Source organism: Tympanuchus pallidicinctus, unplaced genomic scaffold (genome assembly GCF_026119805.1).
Source record: "Tympanuchus pallidicinctus isolate F22 unplaced genomic scaffold, pur_lepc_1.0 scaffold15, whole genome shotgun sequence".
In the NCBI taxonomy this organism is placed as follows: domain Eukaryota; kingdom Metazoa; phylum Chordata; class Aves; order Galliformes; family Phasianidae; genus Tympanuchus; species Tympanuchus pallidicinctus.
In genome coordinates this window covers 35,424,121-35,437,096 of record NW_026294669.1, presented here as the reverse complement: position 1 = coordinate 35,437,096, position 12,976 = coordinate 35,424,121, and the positions used below count along the sequence as shown (strand labels likewise).

At 46.6% G+C, this 12,976-nt stretch overlaps 2 protein-coding genes across 15 annotated transcripts in view; one reads left to right on the top strand and one right to left on the bottom strand.

The window, feature by feature from the left end:
* LOC128076892 (UDP-glucuronosyltransferase 1-6-like) overlaps positions 1-12,976 on the top strand; it is a 245,886-nt gene that overhangs the window by 90,180 nt on the left and 142,730 nt on the right. The window lies entirely within an intron of this gene.
* The window catches only part of ASB1 (ankyrin repeat and SOCS box containing 1), a 38,229-nt gene that overhangs the window by 22,981 nt on the left and 2,272 nt on the right, over positions 1-12,976 (bottom strand). Inside the window, exons 3-6 of one of the 3 annotated variants that reach the window (XM_052675357.1) lie at positions 11,522-11,824; positions 6,794-7,179; positions 5,296-5,473; positions 1,067-4,678 (exon numbers count right to left, since the gene is read on the bottom strand). In XM_052675357.1, coding sequence (XP_052531317.1) covers positions 5,340-5,473; positions 6,794-7,179; positions 11,522-11,824 — 823 coding nt within the window. In that variant the 3' untranslated portion in view covers positions 1,067-4,678; positions 5,296-5,339. Of the gene's footprint in view, positions 1-1,066; positions 4,679-5,295; positions 5,474-5,929; positions 6,088-6,793; positions 7,180-11,521; positions 11,825-12,976 lie in introns of those variants that run through there. The other 2 variants (XR_008204723.1, XR_008204722.1) reach the window with 2 other exon arrangements.

The following is a 12,976-nucleotide window of genomic DNA, read 5'->3' as shown; positions in this document are numbered from 1 at the left end:
GAGGGTTATGGGCACCCAGTTGGGACAGCCACAACATGAGCTTCATGTTGGGGCACTGGAAGGAGCCACTTCTGAACTGCAGCAATACTGAGGTTGGATGTGATTTCTAGAATTTCAGATCAGGGTTCGTTTGGCTTTGTTTTGATCCACCACCACCACAATTCCAAACCATTTCATCATTTTCTTCCTCTTTTTGACTTTAGAGGAAATTCTGGCATCAGCTAGGACAAACGCTTCCCAAGTGGAAAGAGCAGGGATCCTAAAGAAAAGTCTGGTATCCTTGATTGGAGACAGCTACAAGGAGTACTGAAAAGTACCCGAAAATCTCCTTGTACCACCTAAAGAATGCAAACTATCCAGGTATGACAGATGGACCCCACTACATCTGCCAAGCCCACACCCACCAGAAGTGCTTGCAGCTCAAGCTTCTAGGGAGTTTTCCAATGAAAATATCAGAAAAGGCCAAGTTATCAGAACCGAAACGCTCTGAAGAATTACACTGCCTTCAGAATACTTCCATGCCAGGATAAACTGAGGGGCTACATTTCCAGAGAGGGACCCAAATAAAGCAGAAACAGAAATTAAAGATCTGAAGAGCCTTCTTCAGTATACTTTGAAGGACTAGGTGGAAAGACAAGACCTGTGTGCTGCTCAAAGCAGCAGGGGTGACAGTGCTGCCATGGCATTCCAAGGAAAGGGCAGGTCAACAATGCTGATGTGAGCTTGTGAATGAGGACTGGTGGCAAAGATGCTCCTGAGAGCAGTTTGCTCTGCATATCCCCGTTGGGCTACGGTTTGATTTGGTTTCCACATCCCTCTTGCAAACTGTCCAGGGGTGACAATGGTACAGGAAACCACCGCTCAGCCTCTGGCTGTAACCCACTTGCAGGAAGCACGGTTCTCCAGCCCCCTCCAGTGGCTACAAAACAGGCTGTGGAGTCAACTAGGGGACCTGGATTCAGGAGTAGGAAAACCAGGAAATAATTCAGGTTTAAGAATATTAGGAAATACGTAGGAGCATTTCTTCTTCCCATGGCGAGGTAAATGATTAGGCACACAGCCAAGCTCTTGCACTGGAACATCTTTATTTAGCTACACACAGACCCACCACAGATATCTCCTATCTGCTCTTGGATCAAATCTTACTGCTGTGCACAATCCTTCTACCCTGGGCAAAAGAAAGGAGCACTGAATAGTGTTCCTTGAAGCAACACTCTTGGCTGTCACCTCTGCTTTGTCCTGGGCAGGTTCCTAGACCCCCTTCTTTAATGGGCTAAAGAGGTGCTGCGCCTCAAAGGCCGGTTTTGGTGTAAAAAGTGCTTTATTTGAATAAGGGAAAAAAAAAAAAAAAGCAACAAACACTGCAACCTGGTAGATTTCATTCTGCCATTTGCACAACACCCAAATGACAGGAAGTTACATTTGGGTATTACGCCAGCTACCAGCATCTCCTGCTCTCAAAAGTCCCTATAGAACAAAGAAAACCCACAAGAAAAAGACTCTCTTGCATATCTTTGCTTATTCCAGATCTGCTTCAGTTCTTTAACCATTTTCCAAATCTCATCCCACCCCATACTTACAGCAAGGCCACACAATGCACACTTCATACATAATGCACAAATACAACAGGCATTCCTCAGTGGAGGAGATGCACACTGCAGAACTGTTCAGTTTCCCATGTCTCACTGGTTATTCATGTTATCTGAGCACGCCTCCCAGTCTGCATGGAAAACAATACTTTTACAAAAAAATGTATTGCTACATAGGAGGAAATGGTAAAGTCTGAATTAAGGCAAAAATAAATGTCACTTACATAGTGTGAAGACATAATATATGCATATTATTACTCAGATTTCATACTGGAAGACTATTGTTTACTGGGTTTAAAGGGACAGGGACAGCCAGAGGATATGTGCTGTGGCCCTGCAGGACATCATAAATCTAATTTGAGATTCATTATTACAATGAAAATTGCAGATATTCTGTGTACCAAACCATTTCATCTAGGCAAAGCTGGGTTTATGCTGCCTAGCAACAAATGTCCACAAGGACAACTCCAGCAGCAGCCTTCACACTTACAGCTTAATGTTACGTGAGTTGTTCTAAAGCACTGGACTCTCTTCAGTCCCTCAAAAAGGTCGTCCACTCAGGTTTAAGGCTGAAACCTTGGCAGGAGGCACAGTCCCTCAGTTAAGATGGCAGATGGGTGGGCAGTCCAGCAAAAAGCCTCCTGCACTTCCAAGGTTTGATTGTGCAGACACCCAAGTGCTTGTTGAACTTTAAGCTTGTTTGCTATGAGTGTGGCAACCATCCTTTGATCCACAGGGCTCAGGGACTTGAGGTATTCACTGTGAGGGGAATACTTGGAACTCCACACAGGTTGGATTTGGAGACCCGTATGGTCCTTAGATGTGAGGTCAAAAGGACCACCCCGAAGCACAAAGTTCAGCACACTGTTAGAGCATCATGATTACTGTACTTCAAATCATAAATAAAGAATGGGAACTAACCAAGGCTGAAGCCCCCACCCTCAGCATAGCTTGAGCTTACCAACAGGACCTACAAAGGAATCCTATCAGAACCTGACAGCCCACGGAAAGAGTGCTTTTCCAACTCACACTCCCATGGCTGGGAGCACAGAAGGAGGGCTACAACTGTTGGCCTGGGTAAGGCTTCACTGGCTGACTATCCACAGGAAAGATGTAGGACAGTGTCAATCAAGGGCACAACAGTCAACAGACCAAATACAGAAGGCAGCTATAATGAAACTTGTAACAGATATATCTGCAGAGGCTTAGCTTTAACTGTGCATTCTAGTTACACTGTGCACTGAGTTATTTGTTATGCCTCCCCAGAGGAGCACGTGCCTTCCACCTCTTCCCAGCTACTTTCTCCCAAAAGGCACTAATGTGTGAGTGGTTTGCAAAACTATGTGAAGAAGTAAAAACTGGAGTGAAAAAGTCGACCCAAAGAAGCTGTTGCCATGGCATTTTCTCTAGACATCCTCCCTCATTTTCTGCCTCTGTACACTAGGGTTAGAGAATATGTTTGGTCCGTGCTCCTGCAAAACATTATGGTTCTACCAGCAAGGTGACAAGCGGCTTTACAACCTGCCTGCATCTTTTAGGCATGTTAACACTTCCATAAAGCAGGCACACAACTCTCAGGCAAAATGCTCATGGGCTGCCCTAGCCTCCCATACGGTGAAAACCTAAACCATCTGCAAGGCTGAAAAGGAAACAATGCAATACTGCTGCCTTCTCACCTTGAAAGCACGCCCATAGCTACACAGCCTTGCCATTATATCTCATCTGATGAGGATTTTTGAAAGGGTCTGAACAGTGAGTGAGTGTGACCATCGCATTTCAGCCTTTTCTCAACAGTGTAATGCTCAGTAATGCAAATCTTGCCTCCTTATCCTAAGATAAGTGAGCAGAGCAATGTACAAGACTGCTCTTCCAGGCCCAGGCACGGAACAGAAATAAAAGGAAACAATCAAGAGTCTCCATTTCTTCCTGCCCTTCCTCCTTCTGCAAAAGCATCTCAGAAAGATGCTTCAGCAGATAATAAAAACATACAAAGAAGTTCACTGCTGCTTATCAAACTCCACCACAAAAAATATCTCAGTGCGAAGACCAGGAACTGAGCTGTGACTTTGCAGTCACTGGCGCATCTGGAAAGAAGCATTTCATAAACTAGTGCTACACCCTATTCACCTTTCTGCTCTTTCTTTAGGTATTTGTAAGCATGTATCTCCAACTAAAAGACATGCAACTTACCCCTCCTTCAGCAATTGATCTGAAGTGCGCAGCAATTCAAGGAGTGTCTAAGAGCAGAGCACTCATTCAGGGTAAAACACTGCTGGCATAGGCTCTATAAAGGACTGCTTCATTCAGAATCATGCTACCTCCTGATTCTTCGATAAAAGATAAAAAATCCTTTCTTCTCCCTTCTCCACAGTGCTGAGAGAAGCAGGATCAAACAAAAATGCCTGTCAAGTGGATCTGTCTGGTCATGTGAGGTAAGGACTAAAAGGTAGGTAGGAATTTCTATGTGCTCTGCATTGTCAGCTACTTTACTGGGCCTTCAGCAAGATCACAATCACTGGAATATAGCAAGAAGGCAGTCTACAGATAATTTTTGTTATCTTTTTCTTCATAATCACACAGATATATTCACAGCCATTGCATCAACCACTATCCAGCACTGCAAGAAACAATTTAATTTAGCAGCCCCTCCACTCCTGGTCATTCTTGGTCATTCTCAAACATTCAAACCAATTTTACAGTGAATGGATGTGTTTGGTCATTGCTTTTCCAGAAAGTACCCTAGAAATCTTCCAGGTTCACATTCTGGCTTCGTCTGAGTATCTCAGTCCTTGACCCACCACCACTGCAGCAGTGACTGAACCACAGGGATCACATCATCCCTGCAATGAACTCCGTGCTGTTCAGTTTCCATAGGTGAAAATACTATTTCCTCTTCTGTCTGTATCTTCTCATTTGTGCTACAGCAGTGTCCTGGGCAGTTGGCAGGAGGACTGGCCAACCCTTGCCTCATCCATCACAGTGCTGGAAGGCGAGCTAACGTGCCACAGCAGGTCTGGTGGTCTGTAGAAACGACTCAGATGGGATAGGATTACACATTCTGCTGCTCTCCCATCTGTGCAACGGGGCCTCTGGAGGAAGAAAGCCAAGTCAGCAGCTACCTTGCAGCACGTAGAGACATGGATACAATTCTCCAAGTAATGCACAGCACTGGACAGGAAACTTGATGCATTTTACACCAGAAGAGGACAGAAGAAAATATACCTACTTTTACAGCAGCAACCACAAACTCCACAGGGAAGAGAAAGGCCAGGTACTGACAGCAGAAAGAGAACAGTGCTGCTGCAATCCCCTCACCAAGGCAAGGAGAGACTCCCTTGCACACTGTAGGAAAATGAAAGGCTTCAGTACAGGAACGTTTGCCACACAAAAGTGCCTCTGAGACCCAAGGCGTGTGTAACACGGAGCAATAACAGAGGTAGAGTCGTAACAAACAGACATATGCTAACAGCTATGGGATATACTGTGTTTGCTCATGTAACAGCCACACACACTTGTGACCTCACTGCCCGACCTGCTGCCAGCAGATCACCAGTGAGATAACTGGCAGCTTAAGTGCAGACACACAAAATCATTGCACCCTAAAACTGGAGGGGAAACCCACAGGGGCAGGGAATTATGTGCATTCCATGAGCAAACCAGTATTTTTCTGGGGGCAAAGAATTGGCACCTGGCTTTGTCAACTCACTCGTTTAGCAAATCAAACTGTCCCAGAAAGCAGCCGGTTGCCCTTTAACTGTGCTCATGAAGTAAAAACTGTTTAATGGGGTCTGGGACTGGAAGGATATGGATCAGATCCAGACGAGATTTGCCAAGTATTCTTCGTACAGCTATGCGGCAGAGAGACAACAGGCTCCGGGCGCGGCCTGCAATAAAGAAAGCAGAGAGGAACTGTTGAGGGACAGATGGAGGAAGATAACAGCATGTAAATTGTGCAGAGCTACGGTTGGCAGCGGAGGAGCCATTTACCCCTTCCAAATGCTGAGGCTATGACCTGCACAGCAACACGAAGGCAGTGCAGGAGAGCTGAGTATGCACAAATCCTCCCTACGAAGAGGCCAAACCTTTTGGCCAAGGATTTGGAGCGATCACAGCTGCCACACAGGCAGCTTGGAAGGGTAAAAAGGGCAACTGCAAGGGGTTGTGACTACAGAGCGAGTTCCTGCCAGAGCGGGTTCAAAAGATCACTGCCCAATCCACACCAAGTGAGGCTGTGAGAGACTTTATCCTAATCCAATCATTTTTAAATAGATGCGGACTTTCTTTTTGCACTAAATCATCCCCTGGGAATCAACAGCACTGATGTTCAGCTCAGGTCTTACCACAGATTTCCTTTGATGGCTTCCATTGAGTTCACGGTGAGCTCTTCCACCACAGGGATGAGAGGATGGTGGCGTCCATGTTGATTCAGGATACCCAGGCTCTCCTGGGTATCCCTCCATTATCCATCATGTTCTACCCGAGGAGTCCCATGTGCCTCCTAAAAACAGGCTTAATGGAAACCACCTGCTCTGCATTTGTGTCTCCTTTCAGCAAAAGTCCAGGCAGGTTTGAAAAAGGCATGTGCAAAGCTGAATAACTTTGGGGTGGAGCCTGGGAATTGAATCCCATATCCTGAAACTCTTTTCAATTTCTCTGGTCTGGAGTTCAAGAGGGAAACCCCACTTTGGACTCTGGTACAAAGCCCTGGCCACCATTCTCCACCATTTTTGTTCCTTTTTTCCGCATTTACCACCACCACTGCATCTTTATTTCCCAAGAAGCCTGCCCAGACACAACTACCCTTGAGCACAGGGTCTCTCAAGAATAGTGAGGATTCATCCATACAGCTCTGGAGAACTGGGTCCAACAGGATACACCTGCCTGTGGTTTGCAGACACAAATCCCTGCTATGGTACCAACCTAACCTTCCTTTAGGCAGCTGAGGACAACACCAGGCAACAGAAAAGAGCTGGGAGAAAGATTTTAAAAAGTAAAATTACATAGGCTGGGCTGAGGAGACAGGGATCACTGGGAGCTCAAGGATACAAGAGGGAAATCAGAAGGTGAAAAGTGCAAAATGCAACAAGAGAAAAACAGGGAGTCTAGCTGGGAACAAGGGGGTCATTGAGCTGCCACTGCCAAGAAATTCTCCTGAATCCAGAGCTAGATAAAACCAGTCACCACAATAAGTCAAAGCCACTTACCTCGTGCTTCTTTGAAGACTTGCAGAGCCTCAGGGTTGACTTTGACCCTCCCTGTGGAGTCAAATTCCAAGGCCTCCACCTTCACCAGGTTCAGGTTGGCTCCAAAGTCAATCAAGAGGTGGATGAACGCCGCATCACAGCCGTGCCGCAGGACAGCATCCATCACACACACCGGTGAGCCCCGAGAGAAGCCCTGGATGTTGATCGGCCCACGGCAATTAAAATCTGGGTTGGCTCCAGCCTGGAGCAGCAGCCGGAAGCACTGAAGGTTGTGGTAGGCAGCACTGATGTATAGTGGACAGACCACAAGTGTGGTGAGGGGGCGCAAGGAGGGGCTGGAGACCCGAGAAGCGAGGTGGTGATTCACATCCACATCTGCACCATATCTAGAAAGGAGAGTAGTAACCTCTTAGAAACAAGGGCAACATCAGCATGACTAGCAGCCCAGGGACACGAAATGATGAAGGCAGAGGACACAGAGCACCAGCACCATGTGGGATGCCCGTCCTTGGTTCATCTGAGCCCACCACCCATCTTCCACCCATGCTTATCCCCAAAGTACAGGAAAAAAAAAGTCAAGCTAAGGCCATGTTGGTTCACAAGAAGAAGTGTCTGCAAATGGACTTAATGCAGTTTCACCCATTTATCTTCAAAGTTAATTCAGGGGACCTTTTTGTAATTGTCTCTCTTCCAGGGACAGGCTTAGTACAGAAGCAAGGATGTCATATCCAGCATGGTCTGATCTTCGAGAAGCAAAGCTGTCCTGCTGCCAGAAATAGCCCAGGCTTGAGACAGAGGAGGCTGAGGGACACCTTCCCTCACCCTCCTGAAGGATATGCCAAGCACAGCTTTGGCACAAGGAACAGCTCAGCCCTGAGCCAGCAGCATGGAATGTTGGATGCTAATGGGCTGGCTGGAAAGCAGGGGATGTTTCCAAATGACTCAGTTGAAGAGATGCAGTGAAGTAACTTCCCCACCAGTACAAAACAGGCCAAAAAGCAATACAAGCAATTGATCTGCCTGTCACAAACAGCAGGGAAATGGAAACAGAAATCAGTGCTCAGCAGTGAAACACATATGATAAATCCCGCTCCCAAAGAAACTTGGATGGTTGAAATCCCATCAAAAATCCCATCCGAGTCAAAGAAAGACCTTTTCTCTGGTGTTTATCTCAGCTGATAGGATGTACCCGCCAACTCTAAGCGTGTCAGAAACTAGAACAATATAAAATAAACGTTGTCAGACGTTCTGCTCTCCCCATCCATCCTGCATAGATCAATTTACAGGTTATATATAATGCGAGACATTGCATAAGAGATTACACATCACTGGCCAGCACTCTGGGTACTCAAGCAGGGACCTCCAGAAGCTGCAACAGAAAACCTCTCAAGTCTTTTGCAAATGGCTCAGGCCTCACGCTACCGCAGAGGAAAGTCAATACTTCACATATTTGCTACATAGGCTCATGTCTCTCAACTGCTCCATAAGCCCTTTGGCCAAAGCAAGGTAGGTGCCAGCTTGCTGTGGTGTAAAGGCGGGCAAGCAGGCTACAGCCCAGCTCAAAGGAAGTCAGCATCATCATGGTATAGAAAGTAACATCAGTGGAGTAACTTTTTTTCTGGGAGTACAGGTGGCTGTAAGTTTGAACAGAAAACAGAACAGAACAGAAAACAGGGCGTATTGGCTTTGAATCCTTTTTTTTTTAAAATGTTGTTGGGTTTTTTTTTGGAGGGAATGAAGGAAACAGCCAAAAAAATGAGAGCAAAAGGGTCAGGTGTCACACTCTAGAATAACACGGAATTCAAAAAATGGTAATGCAGCACAAATAAGAGACTGCAGAAACAAGCATTGATTTCCCCCAGGCTGGGTAACACCCAAGGAGTGGGACACCATAGCTCCCCATCTGCTTCACGTGCAGCTTGGGCTGGAACAAGAAAGAAGACAATACAATCCCCTGAGGTGTAACCAGTTTTAATTGCAGTATTATAGATCAAGCAAAGCCCTGTTTCTTTCCCACAGGGGAATAAGACATTCCTCCAGTCACCAGACCCCCTCACAAAATTGCAAATCAAGCATTCAGAGAACTAGATTTTCTGTCTTCCTAGATAGCACACAATACTCCTTTCTGCAGTTAATAAAAAACAAATAAGGAAACCACGTGGGGACAAATTCTTCCTCACTGCAAGCATGTCTCTTGCTGATCCCAGTAGAGACTGGTCCCTACCCATTAAATTCTTAGCCAAGCACTTCAGAGGATAGGAATAGTCAGGTTGCACGTGAAGACCCCTATGGGTCCCTTCCAACTTGGGACGCTGGATGATTCTACATCTCATTTAAATTAAGCACATGGAGAACAAGGGCCGGGGAAACCTGCCTGAGGTTTCCTGCCTGCCCTGCAAAGGGCATACGAGGTGATTTTACCCTAATGCACAAGATCTCCCAAGCATGAGGATCTTGGCTAAGAGCTCAGGAGATCTATAGGGTGGAGAAAAGCAAGAAAAAATCGGAGCTAGGCAGTAATGATACGGCTGAGTGCCATAACAGCCACAGCACCGAGCTTTGCTTCCCAGTTCAGTGCACTTTAATGGGACATTCCCACCTTCTGGAGAATCCCACAGCACTTTGCTGAGTTTGCATCACTTTATGCTTTTCAGAAGTACTGAGAGCAAAATAAGAAAACGTGTCTGTTTTGCACTGGCAATCACACACGCTCCCTATAGATACAGAAATCACTTAAAATCAGACTACGCAAGCATTTGAATGGGATCATTTGTGCTACTATGGGACGTTCACAGGATGGCTATGGGGCCACTGCCTTCTGCGGCCATGGTTCTGACCACACAGCAGTCTGACTCTCATTTCAGTCTTAATCCCTTCTCATTACTGCTGTCAACATTCTCATTCTCAGTTCCCCACTTCCCCAAAACATGGAATTCTGCTGTTTCAGAGTCAGGTACCTGTCTGAGGCACCGGTGGGATTTGTCAGATTGCTTTTTTGCTGCTTTTAGTGCAGCAGAAGGACCTTCTCATCCAGAGGTCATCCCTCAGTTGTGCTGGAAATACAGTATGATGGTCGATCCCATAACAAGCTGTTAGGAAAGTAATCTATACCTTGGAAATGGAACTGCAAATATTTCTGCCAGTTGTCTTATAGAATGGATCTCCATTCCACAGCTACCTGTGTATTTACTATTAGAGTGGATATGATTTCAATTATTGCTTGCTTAGCTGGTACAGCAATTGTGGCAGGATTCAGGGATCCTGATTGTGCTGCTTTATGATTACGAAAATTGAACCAGGTGATGTTTGGACACCTGCAGCAAGCTTGACTGGTTGGGCTTTCATTTCAGAACACTGAGACTCTGTCAAGTTGAATATTCTGAAATATTTTCTCATATCTCAGTAAAAGCGTCTTCCTCGTTGCATTTCTTCTGCTAAATCCTTCAGAGCAACATTTCTAAAAATCTCTGAGTGAGCTTTGTAACATAAGAGTGCATTTTAAAGCAAGCAACTCTGAAGAGATCTATGAAATCCGTACTCAGAGATAGTTGAAATTTTGGGCAATCTGACAATTAAGTATTAGCTTAGCAGCCCTGGGAGAGACATCATCTAATAAAAAGGCATTGGACCAACTCCAGTTAATTTTTAATCCTGAAAGTTTTCCAAAATCTTGCTTTTAATATTGCTGGCAAGGTATCCCGAGGAGCAGACGTATAAATCAATGCATCAGCTCTCCATGTGCTGAAATACCATTTGCTACATTTCACCCTGCCTTAGTGGACATCAGGGGAGGCTCTGGGGAATGCAATACGTATGCTGAGCCCCGTACCAGCAAGCGCGTGGCAATGCGACATCTTTCTCTGTCTGCAGGAGTGGGAACAGTTTCCCTCCTTCTTTCTACTTCTCAGCTTCCTTAAAGCTGCACTGTGTGAAAATTAATTTGCCCGCAAGCAAAATTCCTTTCTGCTGTTATTTGCTAGCAGTTACAGCCATTGAAGGGATTCCTTGGAGAGTGTTTATCTTTGAATCCAAATAAACTTTCTGTTCTTTTACTACCCCTTTCTACAACCTGTATTTCCCCCCTATAATCCACTATTATTTGGCATCAAAGGCTCATATAGTTGCTCAGCATGGTCCCTTGTACAAACAGCTTCCAATTTAGAAGACAGGAAGTATCACGGCATGCCAAAGGAAGGAAACTCAAGCTTACACAGCCTTCTGCTGGACCCTGAGCCCACTCCCTGCTGGCGTGGTGCATGGCGAGTGTCCTACTGATGGGCACGTGCCTGGCAGCCAAGAACAGATTGTGCTGCCTTTGTTCCCAAGGACAGAATGTGTTCAGAGCAGCAGAACTAAGCAAAGATGCTTTCTGGTTGTCTGGGTGATCCATGCCATGAGCAATAGGAGTGCGGAGCTGGCCACTGGGCAGTAGTAACAGGAGCCAAGCAGTCAAGACAGAAGCTGAGGGGAAGATGGCCTGCAAGACTGAATAGTGGACGGTGGACACAGAAACAGGATCTGTCACGAGGCCCAAACAAAGGGAAAGACACCTAACACCCTTTTAGGAACTTCTCCCGACAGCACTCCTCTTGCCCAGCTGTGCCAAGCAGGCAGGTGAGGAGCAAACGGATACCCCAGCCGCATAATGGAAAGATCCAAGGGAAGAAGAAAAGCAAGGCGAAGCCATTCTCCACCCCATTGGGATCAACTCCAGGACATATTTCTCACCTGATCAGCTCCTGGAGGATATCTGCCCGGCCCACACGCGCTGCATGGTAGACAGGTGTGCTGCGATGGTGCCGGCTGCCGTTGGGGTCGGCTCCAGCTTCCAGCAGGATCTTGGCACACTCGAGGTGCCCGTTGACCACAGCCACGTAGAGGGCGGTCTGCCCCTTCACATCCACCAGGTCGATCTCAGCCCCTTTCTGGAGGAGGAAGTCGACACAGGGGCCGTGGCCAGCAGTGGCAGCAATGCGCAGAGGAGTGCAGGGCAGCCAGCCGCAGCACCACACCGACTTCTCATTGATCCGGCTAGTGAGAAACATGGGGTCAAGAGGTCTCCGGTCACCTTCTGCCACCCCACCTGCCCCAGCCCCACAGGACAGCACAAACAGCACCCTCCACATTTTGGGGGCTTTACAGCAGCTCTGAAAAGCTCCTGCCGATAGCCTGTCTCCATTGCAGCAGGCTGTGGCAGATACGGCATGCCTGGACTATGGGCTCTAGTGCAGCACTGCTGTATCAGGAACTGCTCATATGCACAATGAGGGACAAACTCTTCCTTAAAACTCAGCCAAATGACCAAAGAAACCCTTCCCCCTACTCCTTTTCCATGGGGAGATGACCCCACTAGAAGTGACCGAGTCAGGGACCAAAACTGCTTAATTAAAGCTGCTTCAAAAGTGGCAGGAGGTTGACAAAGCAGCAGGAAAACAGAAGAGAACTAGAGGAGGAGAAACGCACGGAAACTCAGGTATACACCTCTATCACACTGCTGGCACGTCCACAAACTCAGCCTGGCACCATACAATGACATAAACGCAAATCCATGGAAGCTCAAAAGCGTGCAAACACTGCCCTGGCAGCAAGAAAGGAGCTGGCTTGGAGAGAGATGCCACGTTAAACAGAACAGCAGAAGTAGATCATTGGCATCCTTGTTAGCCTATTGTCCAGAAGAGCTTTATTCAAATTGTATAAGACTTGTCTGGCAGGAAGCTGCTTGGATCCCCTCTGAAATTACTTGCACTACTTGTCACACTCAGTACAGTAATCCAGATCTGGTTAGACCCATATGTCTCAAATATCCAGGCCTCAGTCCCCAACTCCCTGTAAATCCCTGCAAGTACTCTTTTAGAAGCAATGTGCCAAGAGAAAGTGATTTCTTTAAGACCAATGCATGCTGGCTAAAGTGCCCTTTAGCCAGAGTGGTGGTGGATTTGCTCTTCTAGCTCACTCTGTCCTGGCCTCTGTAACAAGAACAAGACAAAACACTTTTCATACACTGCACTAAAGGGAACCTGCTAAGAGAGCAATGCCACAACCTTTTTTTTCTTCAAACATGTTTTCGGAAGAGGAGTAAAAGAAACCCTGTAGAAGTGCTCTTTAGCAGGTTTGGGCATCTCCACCTTACACCCAGTACGATGTTAGTGGTGGTGATGGGTCAACAGATGGACTTGTTCATCC